Source organism: Protobothrops mucrosquamatus, unplaced genomic scaffold (genome assembly GCF_001527695.2).
Source record: "Protobothrops mucrosquamatus isolate PMUCROS unplaced genomic scaffold, P.Mucros_1.0 scaffold1499, whole genome shotgun sequence".
NCBI lineage: Eukaryota > Metazoa > Chordata > Lepidosauria > Squamata > Viperidae > Protobothrops > Protobothrops mucrosquamatus.
The window spans coordinates 611,462-630,878 of record NW_015387673.1 but is presented as its reverse complement, the minus strand read 5'-3'; the positions used below and the strand labels follow the sequence as shown (position 1 = coordinate 630,878).

The following is a 19,417-nucleotide window of genomic DNA, read 5'->3' as shown; positions in this document are numbered from 1 at the left end:
CAGGGACAGGGATAGCCCAGGGTGAGGCCAGGCAGAAAAAAAAAACCACAGATAGTCCTCGACTTACGACGTTTCGTTTAGTGACCGCTCAAAGTTACAACGGCAGCGAAAAAGGGGACTTGCGACCGTTTTTCACACTCGGAGTGCAGCGTCCCCGTGGTCACGTGATCAAAATTCAGACGCTTGGTCACTGACTCGTATTTATGACGGTGGCAGCGTCCCGGGGTCACGTGATCCCCTTCTGCGACCTTCCGACCAGCAAAACCAATGGAGGGGAAGCCGGATTCACATAATAATAAGTGACTAACTTATCAACTGCAGTGATTTACTTAAGAACGGTGGCAAGAAAGGTCATAAAATGGGGCAAAACCCATCTGACAACTGAACCTCAGAAAAGAACTTCAGCAGCTGGATCCACTGCGAATTTCTCATCTAAATTGATAATTATAAATTAGATGGCAGCTTGTTTTCACTGTTAAATGATGCATATCCCCTTCTGCCTGATTGGAAGAGAATAACTCCACTTTTGATATTAAATTCAGTCAGGTCCAATTCCTTCTTTCCCCATTTATAAAAATGGACTGTAACACTCAACATCACCACTGGAGGGCGCCATCCTACAGGGAATAACTTCTTAGTATAAAATCTAATTTCGCCTGCAGACGCCACTTCCGAACACCAGGGGGCACCATTGATCCTTGCAACTTCAGATCCTTGCACATTTTTTTTAATTTTTAAGTCACTAATAAGATATTAGGAAAATATTCATTTCTACCACTCATATTGTACCTGATAACGTAGCTCAAAGGCACACTTGTTTAGAAAAGGCGTAATAACATGCATGACCTAAATGTGAATTTTGGAAATTGTTTTTCATGTGAAGACGATATCGACATTATTTTATTTTAACAGGGAAAATGTGTTTGATGGTGCTTAAAACACATTTCAAGTCTGAGCAATAGAAATGTGTGGGAAACGAGATTTTTTTGTTGCTATTCAGGTTTATTTCACTGCACTACATTCGTGTTAGGGCCTCTCCAGGCAAAAAGGGTCGTTAAATGGCTACTTTGGCTAAAATGAGTTTTCCAGACTTTCTCACTCTTCATCGTGAAGTGTCTGGAAGAGAGAAGCAGAAAGGGGAAGCGTGAAAAAAAAAATAAACGGAGACAGCAGAAATCAATCACAATTCTTTGCTGCTGTGAAATATACACATATTTTTCTCTGTTGTGGGATCCCCCTAGGAGCGGTGAAGGACCTTCGTTATTATGATTAATATTACCTTGTTGTTTTGCATGAGGGCTTCTGCACTGGAGACAAACTCCTTCTGTGTCTAATCACACTTGGCCAAGAAAGATCTATTCTGTTCTGTTCTATTCTATTCTATTCTATTCTATTCTTCTATTCTATTCTATTCTATTCTATTCTATTCTATTTTTATTTCTATTCTATTCTTATTTCTATTCTACTCTATTCTATTCCTTATTTCTTTTCTATTCTATTCTATTCTATTCTATTCTATTTTTATTTCTATTCTACTCTACTCTACTCCACTCTACTCTACTCTATTCTATTCCTTATTTCTATTCTATTCTATTCTATTCTATTTTTATTTCTATTCTATTCTTATTTCTATTCTATTCTTATTTCTATTCTATTCTTATTTCTATTCTACTCTATTCTATTCCTTATTTCTTTTCTATTCTATTCTATTCTATTCTATTTTTATTTCTATTCTACTCTACTCTACTCCACTCTACTCTACTCTATTCTATTCCTTATTTCTATTCTATTCTATTCTATTCTATTCTATTCTATTTTTATTTCTATTCTATTCTTATTTCTATTCTATTCTTATTTCTATTCTACTCTATTCTATTCCTTATTTCTATTCTATTCTATTCTATTCTATTTTTATTTCTATTCTATTCTTATTTCTATTCTACTCTATTCTATTCTATTCCTTATTTCTTTTCTTTTCTTTTCTTTTCTTTTCTTTTCTATTCTATTCTATTCTATTCTATTCTATTCTACTCTATTCTATTCTATTCTATTATTTTTATTTCTATTCTATTCTATTCTATTCTATTCTATTCTATTCTATTCTATTCTATTCTATTCTATTCTATTCTATTCTTTGTTTTATCCTATCCTATTCTCTTTTCCATTCTGTCTTCTCTTCTGTTCTCTTCCCTTCTCTTCGATTCAGTTCCAGCATGTTAAAGGAAATTTAATTTGGATGAGAGGGATATATTGCCTAGTGTCAATTCCATAGTCAATATTGCCCTGGGTAGCTGTCTGTCCCACGATGTAGACCAAACCAGGAAACTTTTATCACAAAAAAGCTAAAAAGTCTCTCTTTTGCTCTTACCTATCTATCTATCTATCTATCTATCTACCTACCTACCTACCTACCTACCTACCTACCTACCTATCTCCATCCATCCATCCATCCATCCATCCATCCATCCATCTATCTATCTATCTATCTATCTATCTATCTATCCCCGTCTCTGTCTCTCTCTGCTTCTGTCTTTCTCTATAAATATCTATATCTATCATCTATCAACCATCATACGTCAGCTATCATCTCTATATGTCTGTCTGTCCTATCTATCATCCATTTGTCCATTCCATCTATCGCTCTATTTTTTTTTCTCTATATCTCCTCTCCCCCAACTCTATCTACCTGATAGGAGCAAACGGTGAGTAAGTCAAAAACATAAAAACGAGAAAGAGGCCCTTTTCAACCGGTTGCTAATTCTGTCCTTCCTCCTCTTAGCCCGCCCGCCGCCCGCCCCAAAATAAGGACTCACCTTTCCTCCCACGTCACGGGTTTTAGCCTTCAGCTTGTTGACCTGGGACTCAGCGATGTCCGCCCGCTCCTCCGCCTCGTCCAACTCGTGCTGAACCTTCCGGAATTTGGCGAGGTTGGTATTGGCCTGTTCCTCCTGAGAGGGGGAGTAGAAAAGGATTGAGGGACGTTGTTCTTGCTACTCTCTTCGTTTGGAGTCCACTGTCCGGTTGTGGACATGACACTCCAGAAAGGGACAGGAGATCAAGGTCCNGCGATGTCCGCCCGCTCCTCCGCCTCGTCCAACTCGTGCTGAACCTTCCGGAATTTGGCGAGGTTGGTATTGGCCTGTTCCTCCTGAGAGGGGGAGTAGAAAAGGATTGAGGGACGTTGTTCTTGCTACTCTCTTCGTTTGGAGTCCACTGTCCGGTTGTGGACATGACACTCCAGAAAGGGACAGGAGATCAAGGTCCGAAGAGGAAGAACCAGATTGGGGAAGGATCTGGAAATTAAAATCCTGTGAAGGATCAGCTGAAGGATCTCCATATGACTGGCCCACAGAGCACACAACCGAGAAGAGGCACAGGAGCAGTTGTCAGGTAAGAGTAACAGAATTGGAAGGGACCTTAGTGGTCATCTAGTCCAACCCCCTGCTCTCGCAGGAGACCCTCTACCATTTCAGACAAGTGGCTGTCCAGTCTCTTCTTAAAAACCTCCAGTGTTGGGAGCGTTCACAACTTCTGGCGGCAAGCCGTTCCACCGATTTAATTGTTCTGTCAGGAAATTTCTCCTCAGTTCCAGGTTGCTTCTCTCCCTGATTAGTTTCCATCCGTTGCTTCTTCAGGTGCTTTGGAGAATAGCTTGACTCCCTCTTCTTTGGGGCAGCCCCTGAGAGATTGGAAGGCCGCCATCATGTCACCCCCCTACGTCCTTCTTTTCACTAGACAAGGTATCTCCGGTTCCTGCAATCGTTCTTCGTATGTTTTGGCTTCTAGGCCCCTGATCATTTTGGCTACGATCCGTAACCTCGTTTGCGTAGTATCCCAGTTGCAACTCACCAAGGTTGTAAAGTGGCTTGTGGCATCCCCAGAATTGATTTTTACGGCCTTTCTTTCATCGTTAAGATGAGGTATTTCTTAATTTATTTATTTATTTTTTAATGATTTTAAAACAAAATTAGTTAGTCTGCAAAGATGCTAGCGGACTCCTTTCCAGAAACGAACACGGATTTTTTTCCAACTTTGGAGAATACATTCCAACAAATGAGGTGTAGCTACGACACAGGCAGTTTTTTTGACTTATGATCACAATTGGGGCCGAAAAAATTCGGTTGTTAAGTGAGACATTTGTTAAGTGAATTTTGACCCCATTTGACCCCCTTTCTTCCCACGGTTGTTAAGTGAATCGCCGCAGTTATTAAGTTAGTCACCCGGTCGTTAAGTGAATCTGGCTTTCTCCCACTGACTTTGTTGTCAGAAGGTCGCAAAAGGGGATCACATAACCCCGGGACACTGCAACTGTCGTAAGTACATGCCAGTTGCCAAGCATCTGAATTCTGGTCACGTGATCATGGGAGAGGCTGCAACGGTCGTAAGTGTGGAAAAACGGTCCGAAGTGACTTTTCTCAGTCCTGCTGTAACTTCGAACGGCCACTGAATAAACGGTTGTAAGTTGAGGACTAGGTGTAAAAGGAACAATTCTTTTCTCGTTTACTCTGTCCCATAGTTAGAACAATTAACCAGTGGAACCACCTGCCTCCAGAAGTGGTGAATGCTCCAACACTGGAAGTTTTTAAGAAGAGACTGGACAGCCATTTGTCCGAAATGATATAGAGTTACCTGCCTGAGCAGAGGGTTGGACTTGATGACCTCCAAGGTCCCTTCTGAGTCTGTTATTGACAAAAGGAAGGAAGGAAGGAAGGAAGGAAGGAAGGAAGGAAGGAAGGAAGGAAGGAACCTTCCTTCCTTCCTTCCTTCCTTCCTTCTTTCCTTCCTCCCTCCCTCCCTCCCTCCCTCCCTTCTCCAATACTGAAAGTTTTTAAGAAGAGATTGGACAGCCATTTGTCTGAAATGGTATAGGCTTTCCTGGCTGAGCAGGGGGTTGGACTAGATGACCTCCAAGGTCCCTTCCAACATCATCATCATCATCATTATTATTATTACTACTATATTACTACTACTACTACTACTACTACTACTACTACTATTATTATTATTATTATTATTATTATTATTATTATTATTATTATTATTATTATTATTATTATTATTATTATTATTATTATTATTATTATTATTATTATTACTGTTATCCTCCGTGGTTTCAGCCTAAGGTCATCCAGGGCTTAAGAGATCTTGCCAAGCTGTTTAAAAGTCTGGCAAAAGCTTTAAGATGGACCGAAATCTCAGCATTAGGCTAAGCAGTTTGACTAAAGTGAGAAAGCCTTCAGCACCAACAGAATACAGGCAGTCCTCGGTCTTATGACCACGACGGAGCCCAAAATTTATGTTGTTAAGCGAGGCCGTGGTTAAGCAAGCTTTGTCCCATTTGACGCCCCCTCTTGCCCATGTTGTTCACTTGTTAAGTTAGTCACATGGCTGCTAAGTGAATCTGGAGTCCCCCGCGGACTTTGCTCAGCAAAAGGTCGCAAAAAGGGGGATCGCGGGACGCTGTAACCGTCGTAAGTACATGCCAGTTTCCAAGCGTCCGAATTTGGGATGAGGTGACCGTGGGGATGCTGCAACGGCCGTGGGAAAGGCGGCCCTCAGTCGCTTTTTTCCAGCGGCTTCAACGGTCACTAAACGAATCGTTGTAAGTCGAGGACTGGCTGGAAGGGACCCAAGCTTAGGAACTCACCGCTTCTTCGGCTTGTCTTTTATAAGCTTTCACCTTCATCTGCAACTTGTCCACCAGGTCTTGGAGTCTCAGCAAGTTCTTCTTGTCCTCTTCGGTCTGCCAAAGAAAAAAAAAAGGAGAAAGGATGGGTGGAGGGATGGATGGAGGTCAGGACCATCATTAACCACGCACATCTCCCCTTCTCTAGGAGATCATGGTTTTCGCTGGATGTCTGAATCGTGTCACCCACGGGGTACTTTCAAAGGGCCATCAAAATGATCAAGCTGAAACTGGTTTACGAAAAAAGGAAAAAAAAACCTGGATTTGTGGGGGTCCTTGAGATGCTTTCTGAGCTGGGGGGTTTTCTTGCAGACGTTTCATGACCCAACTAGGGAACATCATCAGTGCTAGAAAGGAGGGGGGGATTGTGGAGACAGGAGGAGGAGGAGGAGGAGGAGGAGGACTGTGGTGTCCTTGGTGCTCTCTGAGTTGGGTGGTTTTCTTGCAGACGTTTCATGACCCAACCAGGTAACATCATCAGTGCTAGAAGGGAGGGGGATTGTGGAGACAGCAGGAGGAGGAGGAGGAGGACAACTGTGGGGTCTTTGGTGCTCTCTGAGCTTAGTGGTTTTCTTGCAAATGTTTCATGACCCAACTAGGTAACATCATCAGTGCTAGAAGGGAGTGAGGTTTGTGGGTAGAGGATAAAGGGAGGAAGAGGAGGAGGAGGAGGAAGAGCAAAAGGTGGTGGTGGTGGTGGTGGAGGGTTTAAGGAGGAGGAGGAGAGGAAGGGGAAGAAGAGAAGGAGGAGAGGAGGAGGAGAAGGAAGAGGAGGAGGACTCTAGGGAACCTTGGTGAACTTGGTGGTTTTCTTGCAGACGTGTCATGACCCAACTAGGGAACATCATCAGTGCTAGAAGGAAGAGGGGTTTGTGGAGTAGAGGAGAAGGAGGAGGAGGGGAGGGGGAGGAAATGGAAGAGGTCATCGGTGCTTTCTGAGCTCCTCACCTGGTAGGTGAGCTCCTTGATGCGTCTCTCGCACTTGCGCATGCCCTTGACGTTCTCCACGTTGCGTTTCTGCTCCCCTTCCAGCTCGTTCTCCAGCTCCCGCACTCGGGCCTCCAGTTTCTGAAGCTGCTTCTTGCCGCCCTTCAGGGCCAGCTGCTCCGCCTCGTCCAGGCGCATCTGGAGGTCCTTGATGGTCTGCTCCATGTTCTTCTTCATCCTCTCCAGGTGGGCGCTGGTGTCCTGCTCCTTCTTCAGCTCCTCCGCCATCATGGCCGCCTGCCCCATTCAAGGGAGAAAGACGTCCGTCGGACCTTACTCTTGGCGTTAATGGGGAAGTTAGTCCTAAACTCACGGGCTAATAATTCATGTCAACATTACGGGTCTTCTTTTGACCCAGGATGCCTCTGGTGGACCAAAGCAAAGGGGAACATGGAGATGAGTCTCATTTCACATAATTGTGAAATGTCCATATTCTAGGCCAGGGGTAGGCCACCTTGGCTCTTTTATGACTCGTGGACTTCAACTCCCAGAATTCCTGAGCCAGCATGAGGGAAACTTTGGCTTCTTCATGACTTGTGGACTTCAACTCCCAGAATTCCTGAGCCAGCATGGGGGAACTATGGCCCCTTCATGACTTGTGGACTTCAGCTCCCAGAATTCCTGAGCCCGCATGGCTCAGCTTGGAAACCTCTCCCTTTCCCCTCAGCATGGCTGGCTCAGGAATTCTGGGAGTTGAAGTCCACAAGACATAAAAGAGCCAAGGTGGCCTACCCCTGTTCTAGACCTATAATTGTAATTAAGGCTAGAATTACAGTCATAAGTCACTGGTCGTTAAGAGAGCCGAGGGGTCCTTGGTGCTCTCTGAGCTGGGTGGTTTTCTTGCGGACGTTTCATTACCCTAACTAGATAACATCATCGGACAGACAGGCAAGACATCAGAATGTAAACTGACAGCAAACAGCACTCCATGCTAGCACTGATGATGTTACCTAGTTGGGTCATGAAACGTCCGCAAGGAAACCACCCAGCTCAGAGTACGCCAAAGACCCCTCATTTCAACCTACAACTATTTTCCTTCATTGATAGTGAGTCATTATATTCCCAAAAGAAGGAGAGAAGGTAGAAGAATTTTTCTTGGAGGGCCTGGTGACCCTCCATGTAGATCAGGGGTCTCCAAACTTGACAACTTTAAGACTTGTGGACTTCAACTCCCAGAATTGCCCAGCCAGCCATGGAAGTTCTGGAAGTTGAAGCCCACAAGTCTTAAAGTTGCCAAGCTTTGGAGACCTCTGATTACTTAATGCGAGAAAGAGTCAAATTGTCATTATGGACCATTCGTGGTCAACCCCCGTCCGTGATTTCGCTCTCACGCACATCCGTGATGGCTTTCTTGGCCTTCTCCTCAGCGTTTCTGCATTCCTGCACAGCTTCTTCCACTTCTGACTGAAGCTGGGTCAGATCAGTCTCCATCTTCTTCTTTTGATTGATGAGGCTGGTGTTCTGGAGAAAAATGGCAATCTCAATTAGTGAGTCAAACCACAACAGGAGAAATAAAAGAAGATCAACTGACAGGTCCAAACAATTGGTGTCTTCATGTAGTATGGGACCTATGAAGGTCAAAGTTTGCTTGAAACCACCCAGAACCTATTTTATTCCCTCAGAATCTACATTCGGAGCCTATTTTATTCCCTCAGAACCTACATCTGGAACCTACTTTATTCCCTCAGAATCTACATCCAGAACCTACTTTATGCCCTCAGAAGCTAGATCCGGAACCTATTTTGTTTCTTTGGAACCTACATCCGGAACCTATTTTATTCCCTCAGATCCTGTATCCGGAACCTACTTTATTCCCTCAGAACCTGTATCCGGAACCTACTTTATTCCCTCAGAACCTGCATACAGAACCTACTTTATTCCCTCAGAACCTGCATATGGAACCTACATTATTCCCTCAGAACCTGCATCCAGAACCTTCTTTATTCCCTCAGAACCTACATCCAGAACCTATTTTATTCCCTCAGAACCTGCATCCAGAACCTTCTTTATTCCCTCAGAACCTACATCTGGAACCTACTTTATTCCCTCAGAACATGTATCTGGAACCTACTTTATTCCCTCAGAATCTACATCCGAAACTTACTTTATTCCCTCAGACCCAGTGGTGGGATTCAGCTGGTTCGCACCAGTTCGGCAGAACCGGTAGCTAACTTTTTTGTTGCCCAGGCCCAGAAGCGGCATCCACACAGAGAACCGGTTGTTCACATATTTGAATCCCACCACTGCTCAAACCTGCATCCAGAACCTACTTTATTCCCTCAGAACCTGCATCTGGAACTTTCTTTATTCCCTCAGAACCTGCATTTGCAACTTATTTTATTCCCTCTGAGCCTTCATTTGGAACCTATTTTATTCCCTCAGAACTTGTATACAAAACCTACTTTATTCCCTCAGAACCTGCATCTGAAATCTATTCCCTCAGAACCTATGTCCAGAACCTGGAGTTAGAGTCCACTCATCTTAAAGTTGCCAAGGTTGAGAAGCACTGCTCCAGTGATCAGCCAATGTGAATCTTTTCCTAAAACTTTCCCTCCTGTCTATGTTTAAAGCACCCTTCACCATCTGTGGTTGTCTGAACAGGCTCTGGATCACTTCTCCAAGGTCACCTCTGTGGCTCCTACAGAACGAGACTCAAAGAAACATGAGAAGGATCAGATGCTCTCCCTTCACCTGAGAATGGAGGAGCTGGACCCTCTCACTGGCCTCCGTCAGCTCCTGTTCCGCCAGTTTCCGCCCACGCTCCGTCTGCTCCAATACGCAGCGTAGCTCTTCCAGCTCAGCCTGCAGCAGTGTATTGCGCCTCTCCACAATGGCGATGTTCTCCTTCAGGTCCTCATTGGCTCGAAGGGCATCGTCCAGTTGAATCTGATTGTCCTGGGCCATTCAAAAAACATAGCCTGAAGCAAACATTGAGCCCAGAAAACTATGGATGAGCAAGGAAGATATAAAGGTCTCCATATCTCCTTACCTTGAGGTGGGCGTGAGCGATCTTGAGGTGCTTCTGAACCTCAGCAGCCACCCGGTTCGCTTGGCTAAGCTGGATCTCCATGTCGTTGAGGTCGCCCTCCATCTTCTTCTTGATCCTCAGGGCCTCATTGCGGCTGCGGGTCTCGGCATCCAGGGAAGCTTGAAGCGAGTCCACCGTCCTCAGGTGATTCCGCTTGGCCTGCTCCATCTCCTCATCCTTCTCGGCCAACTTGCGCTCAATTTCGGCCTTGATTTGGTTGAACTCCAGCTGGGCCCGGAGGATCTTCCCTTCCTCATGTTCCAAAGATGCCTGGGGAGTCAAAGAATTATGGGTATCAATCAAATAATCAATCTTTCTTATCGTCACAGATCAACAAAGAATTATGGGGAAAATGATGAAGGAGAAAGGAGAAAAAAAATAATACTGAGATCTGGAAGCTTTCTTAGTTCTAGAATGGTTCTCTTTAGCTCTTTTGTACCTTTAATTAAATGCCTCCTGCTCCAGATTCTGTTGTTCTGTTTAGCTCTTTTGCGCCTTTAATTAAATGCCTCCTGCTCCAGATTCTGTTCTGTTCTGTTTAGCTCTTTTGCGCCTTTAATTAAATGCCTCCTGCTCCAGATTCTGTTCTGTTTAGCTCTTTTGTACCTTTAATTAAATGCCTCCTGCTCCAGATTGTTCTGTTTAGCTCTTTTGCGCCTTTAATTAAATGCCTCCTGCTCCAGATTCTGTTCTGTTTAGCTCTGTTGTACCTTTAATTAAATGCTTCCTGCTCCAGATTGTTCTGTTCTGTTTAGCTCTTTTGTACCTTTAATTAAACGCCTCCTGCTCCAGATTCTGTTTTGTTTAGCTCTTTTGTGCCTTTAATTAAATGCCCCCTGCTCCAGATACTGTTCTGTTTAGCTCTTTTGTGTCTTTAATTTAAACAATTCTTGTTGAGGGTAGGTGAATTCGGTGAGTAAAGCTTCTTCTCTGTCTCTGTTCCCATCTGGGAAGGGACGCTTAACTACCACTTCAGATGCTTTTAAGTGGCTTTTATAGTGAAATAGGAGAGAAATAAGAAAGGGGGGGAAAACCATGGAGTTTGAGGGAAGGGGAAACAGGGAACCTCACCTCTGCCTCCTCCAGCGCTGCTTGTAAGTCCACTTTCTCGGACTCCAGCTGCTTCCTCACTTTTTCCAACTCGTGCATGCTTTTGGCTCCATGGCTCAGCTGCTCGGTGAGATCCGAAATCTCCTCTGTGGATGGAGGAGGAGAAGAAGGAGATGTGAGAGGAGGACACGGAAAAGAGTGTCCCTCAACATCCGGGCGCCACCAGGCAAGGGGTTTTTGCTGGGCCAACCTCTTCCCCCGCAGCTCAACCCACCTTGTAAGTTCTTGTTCTCTCTTCTTAAAGTCTCCAGGTGTTCCAGAGACTCCTCGTAGGCGTTCTTCAGCTTGAAGAGCTCCGTGCTGAGGGACCGGGACTCCTTCTGGGATGCCTCCAGCTCTGCCTGAGATTCTTCATTCTTCTGCTTCCATTCCGAGAGGATCTGAGGGGGAGCAGAGGAGGAGGAAGGCAGAAAGAGTCGGTCTCTTCTTTTCCTTTCATCCCATTTCCTTCTCCTTCTTCCCCTTTTCCTTCCCCATCTCCTTTCCCTTCCTCCTCCTCCTTTTCCTCCTCCTCCTCCCTCTCTTCTTCCTCCTCTCCTCTCCTTTCTTCCTCCTTCTCCTTTTCCCTTTCTCCTTCTCCCCCTCTCCTCCTCCTTCTCCCCTTCCACTTCCCCTCCTCTTTCTTCTCTTCTCCTTCTCTTCCTCCTCCTTCTCCTCTTCCTTTCATCTCCTCTTCCTCTTCCCTTTCTCTTACCCTTCTTCTTCTCTCCTCCCCCTTCTCCTCCTCCTCCCCTTCCCCTCTTCTCCTCTTTTCCTCCTCCTTCTCCTCCCCTTCTCATTTCATCATCCTTCTCCCCTTTCCCCTTCCTCTCTTCCTTCCTCTCCTCCTCCCCCCCCTACAAATACAGGCAGTCCTCAACCTACGACAGTAATTTCTGCTGTGCTTAGCGACAGCAATCCCTGAAGCCCTGGTTGTCATTGTTCACTGAATCCCACCAATAATAGACGAGGCAACTTTCCCGGTGGCTTCCCACAAGCAGGAAATACCTGGTCCCGGGCCCCACAGACAGGTGTAATGCCTCCAGCTGAACTGGAGCAGCCTCTCCTGTGGGTCTCTGTGACCCTCACCTTGTCGAAGTTCCTTTGCTTCTTGTCCAGGGCAGCTGCGGCCGCGTTCGAGCGCTCCGCGTCCACCATGAGATCTTCGATCTCGTTCTGCAGGCGGTGTTTGGTCTTCTCCAGCGAGGAGCACTTGGCGTTCACCGCCTCCACCGCTTCCTCGGCCTCCTGCAGCCTCTGGGCCAGCTTCTTCCTGGCACGGGAGGACAACCGAGAGAAGATTAGCCCCGGAAGACGCCTTCTCCTTTCCACAGCTGATGTGGAAAGCAACTCTCCCATCCTTCTCTGGGTGAAGAACACCACGAGTGGCCAGCCAACTCCACCTGACCATCTTGTGCTCTGCAACAGGGTTGTCAATAACAGAATAAGAGAATCATAGAACTGGAAGGGACCTTGGAGGACTTCATGTCCAACCCCCTGCTCAAGCAGGAGACCCTAGACCAGGGGTAGGCAACCTTGGCTCTTTTATGACTCGTGGACTTCAACTCCCAGAATTCCTGAGCCAGCCATGCTGAGGGGAAAGGGAGAGGTTTCCAAGCTGAGCCATGTTGCCTCAGGAATTCTGGGAGTTGAAGTCCATGAGTCATGAAGGGGCCATAGTTTCCCCCATGCTGGCTCAGGAATTCTGGGAGTTGAAGTCCAGGAGTCATAAAAGAGCCGAGGTGGCCTGCCCCTGCCCTATACCATTCCAGACAAGTGGCCGTCCAGTCTCTTTTTCTGGGAGGGCTTGTCAACTCCGTATTCTAGTTTACATCTCCTGGTGGTCTCCCATCCAAGCCCTGGCCCTGCTTACTTTCCAAGGGCAGACCAGCTGCTTACCATTAAAGTAAGAGACAGAATAACAGGACCTTGGAGATATTATAGTCCAGGAGTAGGCAACCTTGGCTCTTTTATGACTCGTGGACTTCAACTCCCAGCATGGCTCAGCTTGGAAACCTCTCCCTTTCCCCTCAGCATGGCTGGCTCAGGAATTCTGGGAATTGAAGTCCACGAGTCATAAAAGAGCCAAGGTTGCCTACCCCTGTTCTAGTCCATCCCCTTGCTCCAGCAGGAAACCCTAGTATTGGAGCACCCACCACCTCTGGTGGCAAGCAGTTCCACTGCTTAATTGTCCTCACTAGTAGGAAGTTTCTCCTTAATTCCAGGTTGCTTCTCTCCTTGATGAGTTTCCATCCGTTGCTTCGTGTCTTGCCTTCCGGTGCTTTGGAAAATAAGTTGACCCCCCCTCTTTCTTTGTGGCAGCCCCTCAAATATGGGAACTCTGCTATCCTGTCGCTGTCCTGGTCCTTCTATTCACTAGAGTAGCCATGTCGGATTCCTGCAACCGTTCTTCACATGTTTTATGAAGCCCCCTAATCATCTTTCTTGCTCTTCTCGGCCCTCTTTCCAGATTCTCAACATCTTTTGGTGGAATCTTAAGGTGGAAACTGCAAGGACGGGAGTCCTAATTTGGGGGGGGGGGTCACATATTCAAACCTCACTCCGTAAGTCACCGAAAAGTTTCTGGTCCTCAAAACCAGGACATCCCCCCCCCCCAGCATAACCATCCCTACCCACCTACCTTGGGTTTTTGTTTTTGTTTTTTTTTAAATGGGGAAATCTCCTCCAACCAACAAGCTTTTTGCTCGTCTTATACGCCGTCAAGTTCAAATATAACCTGAGCCAAAAGCTTCTTCATTAGAGGAAGCGTCGGTGAAAGGAGATGGCCGAGGTCTTGAGGGGAGGGGTGGAGAAGACATAGGAAGGGAGGGGAAACGTAGTACGGGGTGCACGTTTAGGAGGGAGGAAGATATGGAGGTCAGAAGCTCTGAACAGGTCCCAGATGAGGGTTGCGAGGCCTGTTAGGCTCAAATCTCCTTCCTCAATTGGTAGACATCATCCTGGAGATGTTCTCAGAACACACGGTAGTCCACGTAGGAAAGGCTGCCATTGCTAAGCACTTCCAAAATGATTTTGGAGTAGTAGGTAGTTCTAGACTTACAACCCCTTTGTTTAATGGCCATTTGAAGTTAGGGCTTTGTTGACAAAAAAAAATTGACGGACAGCTGGTCTTCCCACCAGGTCACGTGATCAAAATTCGGGCGCTTGATGGCAACTGGCATGTATTTGTGACCGTTGTACTCTCCCGGGATTACCGGATCACCATTAATAATAATAATAATAATAATAATAATAATAATAATAATAATAATAATAATAATAATAATAATAATAGTAGTAGTAGTAGTAGTAGTAGTAGTAGTAGTAGTAGTAGTAAAGTTGGAAGGGACCTTGGAGGTCATCTAGTCCAACCCCCTGCTCAGGCAGGTAACTCTATACCATTTCGGACAAATGGCCGTCCAGTCTCTTCTTAAAAACCTCCAGTGTGGGAGCATTCACCGCTTCTGGAGGCAGGTAGTTCCACTGGTTAATTGTTCTAACTGTCAGGAAGTTTCTCCTTAGTTCTAGGTTGCTTTTTTTCTTTGGTTAATTTCCATCTGTTGCTTCTTGTCCTGCCTTCTGGTGCTTTGGAGAATAGCTTGACTCCCTCTTCTTTGGGGCAGCCCCTGAGATATTGGAACCCTGCTATCATGTTCCCCCCTCGTCCTTCTCTTCATTAAACTAGACATACCCAATTCCAGCAACCGTTCCTTATATGTTTTAGCCTCCAGTCCCCTAATCATCTTTGTTGCTCTTCTCTGTACTCTTTCTAGAGTTTCAGCATCTTATTTACATCGCGGTGACCAAAACTGGATGCCGTATTCCAAGTGTGGCCTTACCAAGGCCTTGTAAAGTGGTATTAACACTTCACGTGATCTTGATTCTATCCCTCTGTTAATGCAGCCCAGCACTGTGTTGGCTTTTTTGGCAGCTGCAGCACACGGCTGGCTCCTATTTAGGTGATTGTCCACTAGGACTCCGAGGTCCCTCTCATAGTTACTACTATTGAGCAAGGTACCCCCTATACTATACCTGTACATTTGGTTTTTCTTGCCTAAATGTAGAACCTTACTTTTTTCACCCTTGAATTTCATTTTGTTAGATAGCATCCAGTGTTCGAGTCTGTCCAGATCGTCCTGTATCCTAAGCCTGTCTTCTGGAGTGTTGGCTATTCCTTCCAGCTTGGTGTCGTCTGCAAATTTGATGAGTTCCCCATCTATCCCCTCGTCCAAATCGTTGATATAGATGTTGAAGAGCACTGGGCCCAGAACAGAGCCCTGGGGCACCCCACTACACTACATTTGCGACCTTCCCAGCGGTGTCTGACAAGCAAATGGAGGAATGGGGGGGGGGAGGAAGCTGGATTCGCTTAATGACGTGATAATGGTCATAAAGTAAGGCACAACGCACTTAACATCTCAATGAGCAATGCGAGTTGTAAGTCGGGGACTGCCTGCCTACTCCAAGGAAAGGTGTCTTCAAGCATGAACACCACCTCAGAAGTCAGGCCTGCGGTGGTGGTGATCTATCTACCTTGTCCATGGTGAAGGTCAGGATGTGACCTCTCGAATTCATCTAGCTCAGGGCTTTTCAACCTTTTCACCCACTGTATCACTTTTAGGAGATGGCAACATCCGAGTACCACCAGTCGCCTAGCAAGGTGTCAAAAACTTGATGACCCCCCCCAAAAAAAGGAAAAAGAAAAAAGTGATAAAGTACAGGTAGTCCTCGACTTACAACAGTGCGCTTAGTGACTGTTCGAAGTTACAATGGCACTGAAAAAAGTGCCCCCCAAGCCACAGCCGAGCAAGACACCTGCCTGCCCGCCCGGCGGCGCTCTTCCTCCTGTCCGAGGTTTTCATTGTTATGAGCATTTCTGTTGAGGATTGGCAGCGGGGGTGGGGTGGGGGGTTGGTTTTTATTTCCCCCCCTCTGCTGGGTGGTTGCAGCAGGTTTTGGTCACTTCACATGACCCTGGGACACTGTGACCGTCATAAATATGAATCAGTTGCCAAGCCTCTGAATGTAAATCACAAGACCCTGGAGATGCTGCAACATTCCAGCTGATTGGTGCTTCTTCAGGGCTCAGCAGAAGTGCCAGGATCAGTGCTGAGCTCCAGCTGGAGCCTGGCACTGATCCTGGTGCTTCCGCTGAGCCCTGAGAGCCCTGCAGCTCCAGCCATCTCTCGCTCAGGCTTGTGCGGTGCTGCCACCGGTTCAGCTCATTCCCCTCCCCCACTACCACTTTTCTAGGATGGTCGCGTACCACCTGCCAGGTGCCAATGTACCACAGGTGGTATCCGTACCACTGGTTGAAAAGCCCTGGTCTAGCTCACTTACTTGGCCTCCTCCAGCTCCTCCGTTCTCTGTATGGCGTCGGTTTCATACTTGGTTCTCCACTGGGCCACCTCCGAGTTGGCCTTGGAGAGGACCCGCTGAAGCTCAGCTTTGGCTTCCATCTCCTCCTCGTACTGTTCCCTCAGAAGATCGCAGTCGTGGCGGGAGGACTGCAGAGCGTGCGCTAGAGCATTTTTGGCCTAGGTCAGCGAGGAACACGGGTAAATGTGGAGGGCGTCCACCTCCCAACCCAAACCCAAACCCTTCCCAACCGACGTTCCTTCACCTTGGTCTCCTCTTCCAGTTGTCGCTTGAGGTCCTCCATCTGCTGGGTGTAGGACTGTTTCCCGCGGGTCAGCTGGGAGACGAGGGCCTCTTTCTCTTCAAGCTGTCGAGCGAGTTCTCCTGAGGACAGGAAAAAGGGGAACGTTGAGTCCCAGCAGCTACTGGGTGGACCTCACAAAGAGGTGTAGGAAAACAAGAGGGAGACCCAAAGGTGCTTTTTCAGAAGGCAACTGGACTTCCTTTGTTTTTCCTTGAAGATATAGGTATAGTATAGGGGGTACCTTGCTCAATAGTAGTAATTGTGAGAGGAATCTCGGAGTCCTAGTGGACAATCCCTTAAATAAGAGCCAGCCGTGTGCTGCAGCTGCCCAAAAAGGCAAACACAGTGCTGGGCTGCATTAACAGAGGGTCAGAATCAAGATCAGGTGAAGTGTTAATACCACTTTACAAGGCCTTGGTAAGGCCACACTTGGAATACTGCATCCAGTTTTGGTCACCACGATGTAAAAAAGATGTTGAGACTCTAGAAAGAGTACAGAGAAGAGCAACTAAGATGATTAGGGGACTGGAGGCTAAAGCATATAAGGAAAGGCTGCTGGAATTCGGTATGTCTAGTTTAACGAAGAGAAGGACGAGGGGGGACAGGATAGCAGTCTTCCAGTATCTCAGGGGCTGCCACAAAGAAGAGGGAGTCAAGCTATTTTCCAAAGCGCCTGAAGGCAGGACAAGAAGCAACGCGTGGAAACTAACGAAAGAAAGAAGCAACCTAGAACTAAGGAGAAACTTCCTGACAGTTAGAACAATTAACCAGTGGAACAACCTGCCTCCAGAAGCGGTGAATGCGCCAACACTGGAAGTTTTTAAGAAGAGACTGGACAGCCATTTGTCTGAAATGGGATAGGGTTTCCTGCCTGAGCAGGGGGTTGGACTAGATCAGGGCTTTTCAACCTTTTCACCCATTGTACCACTTTTAGGATATGGCAATATCCGAGTACCACCCGTCACCTAGCAAGGTGTCAAAAACTTGATGATCAAAAAAATAGGAAAGAAGTGATGAAGTACAGGTAGTCCTTGACTTACAACAGTGCGCTTAGTGACTGTTCGAAGTTACAATGGCACTGAAAAAAGTGCCCCCCAAGCCACAGCCGAGCAAGACACCTGCCTGCCCACCCGCCCGCGCTCTTCCTCCTGTCCGAGGTTTTCATTGTGAGCATTTCTGTTTGAGGATTGGCAGCGGGGGCTGTTTGGGTTTTATTCCCCCCGTCTGCTGGGTGGTTGCAGCAGGTTTGGTCACTTCACATGACCCTGGAACACTGTGACCGTCATAAATATGAATCAGTTGCCAAGCATCTGAATGTAAATCACAAGACCCTGGAAATGCTGCAACATTCCAGCTGATTGGTGCTTCTTCAGGGCTCAGCAGAAGCGCCAGGATCAGCGCCGAGCTCCAGCTGGAACCTGGCGCTGATCCTGGCGCTTCCGCTGAGCCCTGACAATCAGCTGGAAAGCGGCACTGGAAAGTGGCACTTCTGCTGATCAGCTGGAAAGCGGCACTGGAAAGCGGCACTGATCCTGGCACTTCCGCTGATCCCTGACAACCCTGCAGCTCCAGCCATCTCTCGCTCAGGCTTGTGCGGTGCTGCCACCTGTTCAGCTCATTCCCCCCCCGCTACCACTTTTCTAGGATGGTCGCGTACCACCTACCATGTGCCAATGTACCACAGGTGGTACCCGTACCACTGGTTGAAAAGCCCTGAGTTACAGACCTGATCATTGTCCCAGAAAACCAAAGCAACCGAACACTTTTCCAATGGAGGCCTTGCCCGAAAGCAAAAACGGAGCGCGAGTCAAACAGGAAATAACTAACAGGCAAAAATAAACAGACCGTGATCTCTTGACTCTGAGGTTCTTGGCCAATGGTTGCCTCCAGCAACCAGCCCTGCCCACACGTTCCCTTTTTGTTACGCAGCCCTCAAGGCATGGCTTCTCACTGCTTTCTCCTCCTCCCCTGGAGTCGCCCCATTGCTTCTCTCTGTCCTACTCGTGTGACCTGTCTACATTTATGAGCGTCTCTGAGGTCTTCCAGCTGTGCTTCCTCCGAGTCCGATTCAGCTTCCCAGCACAGCTGGCTCTCAGCTTGATCACGAGCCTCTTCATTAGTTTGTAAGTCCTGCAGCTCATTTCCAGGCCCCTTCTCCTTCTCCTCCTCTGATTCCCCAGATTCAACTACCGGGATCACAGGCTGGCACGGAATCACAACACCTTCTTGGAACTGCTGAAAGGATTGTGTTGTGCCCCTGAGGGCAGAGATAAACCTCCAAGTGGCCTCAACGACTCTCAGAGGGAGTACTAACGACCAGATGACTGCAAGGAATATAAATCCTTCCATCCTCCACCGTTCGGCCAGAACTGAAGAAGCCTCTTGGATGAGAAGCGAAACGCCTTCAGGGAAAATCAAAGTCCAGTTGCCTTTTGGAGAAGCATCTTCGGGACAACCATGACCTGGATGACGTGGAAACTCCACAGACACACAAGAGGGAGAAAAATTACCATTTTCGGTGAGCAGTTTCGCTCGTTGGGTGTTCGTGTCATTGAGGGTCCGTTGCGTCTCCTCCAACTTGGCGCGGTGATCTGTAGACTGGTCCTCGATGGTGCGACACATCTTCTCCAAATTTGCCTGCCAGGAAATAGAAGAATTAAACCCGACGAAAACCTGGCAGAAGCTGTTCTGTCCCCGTCTGACACACACACCCAAACAGCCAGCCGAGGGTTAAATAACTTCTTCACACTCCACGCCACAGATAAGAACTTGGCAGCAGCTCCGTAACTGCCTGCCAAGAACTTTTACTCAGAGAACACAGAAACAAAAAACAATACACACAGTTTGAAATTCAATCCACAGCAAACTACTTCGCCAGAGATTTAGCTTTGTCCGTCACAGAGTCCAAATGGCCACCACCTCCCTTTTATAGCCTGTGGGGTGTGGTCCAGTGACTCAGCTTAAT

The 19,417-nt window shown here is 47.0% G+C and overlaps 1 protein-coding gene across 1 annotated transcript in view; it reads right to left on the bottom strand.

Moving 5' to 3' along the window:
- Window positions 1-1,095: 1,095 nt before the first annotated feature.
- The window catches only part of LOC107293091 (myosin-7), a 65,531-nt gene continuing 47,209 nt past the window's right edge, over window positions 1,096-19,417 (bottom strand). The window contains exons 24-36 of the mRNA XM_029285316.1: window positions 18,963-19,089; window positions 16,414-16,532; window positions 16,131-16,327; window positions 11,880-12,063; window positions 11,026-11,191; window positions 10,773-10,897; window positions 9,663-9,971; window positions 9,365-9,568; window positions 8,009-8,134; window positions 6,635-6,910; window positions 5,648-5,743; window positions 2,814-2,948; window positions 1,096-1,116 (exon numbers count right to left, since the gene is read on the bottom strand). Coding sequence (XP_029141149.1) covers window positions 1,096-1,116; window positions 2,814-2,948; window positions 5,648-5,743; window positions 6,635-6,910; window positions 8,009-8,134; window positions 9,365-9,568; window positions 9,663-9,971; window positions 10,773-10,897; window positions 11,026-11,191; window positions 11,880-12,063; window positions 16,131-16,327; window positions 16,414-16,532; window positions 18,963-19,089 — 2,085 coding nt within the window. The remainder of the gene's footprint in view (window positions 1,117-2,813; window positions 2,949-5,647; window positions 5,744-6,634; window positions 6,911-8,008; window positions 8,135-9,364; window positions 9,569-9,662; window positions 9,972-10,772; window positions 10,898-11,025; window positions 11,192-11,879; window positions 12,064-16,130; window positions 16,328-16,413; window positions 16,533-18,962; window positions 19,090-19,417) is intronic.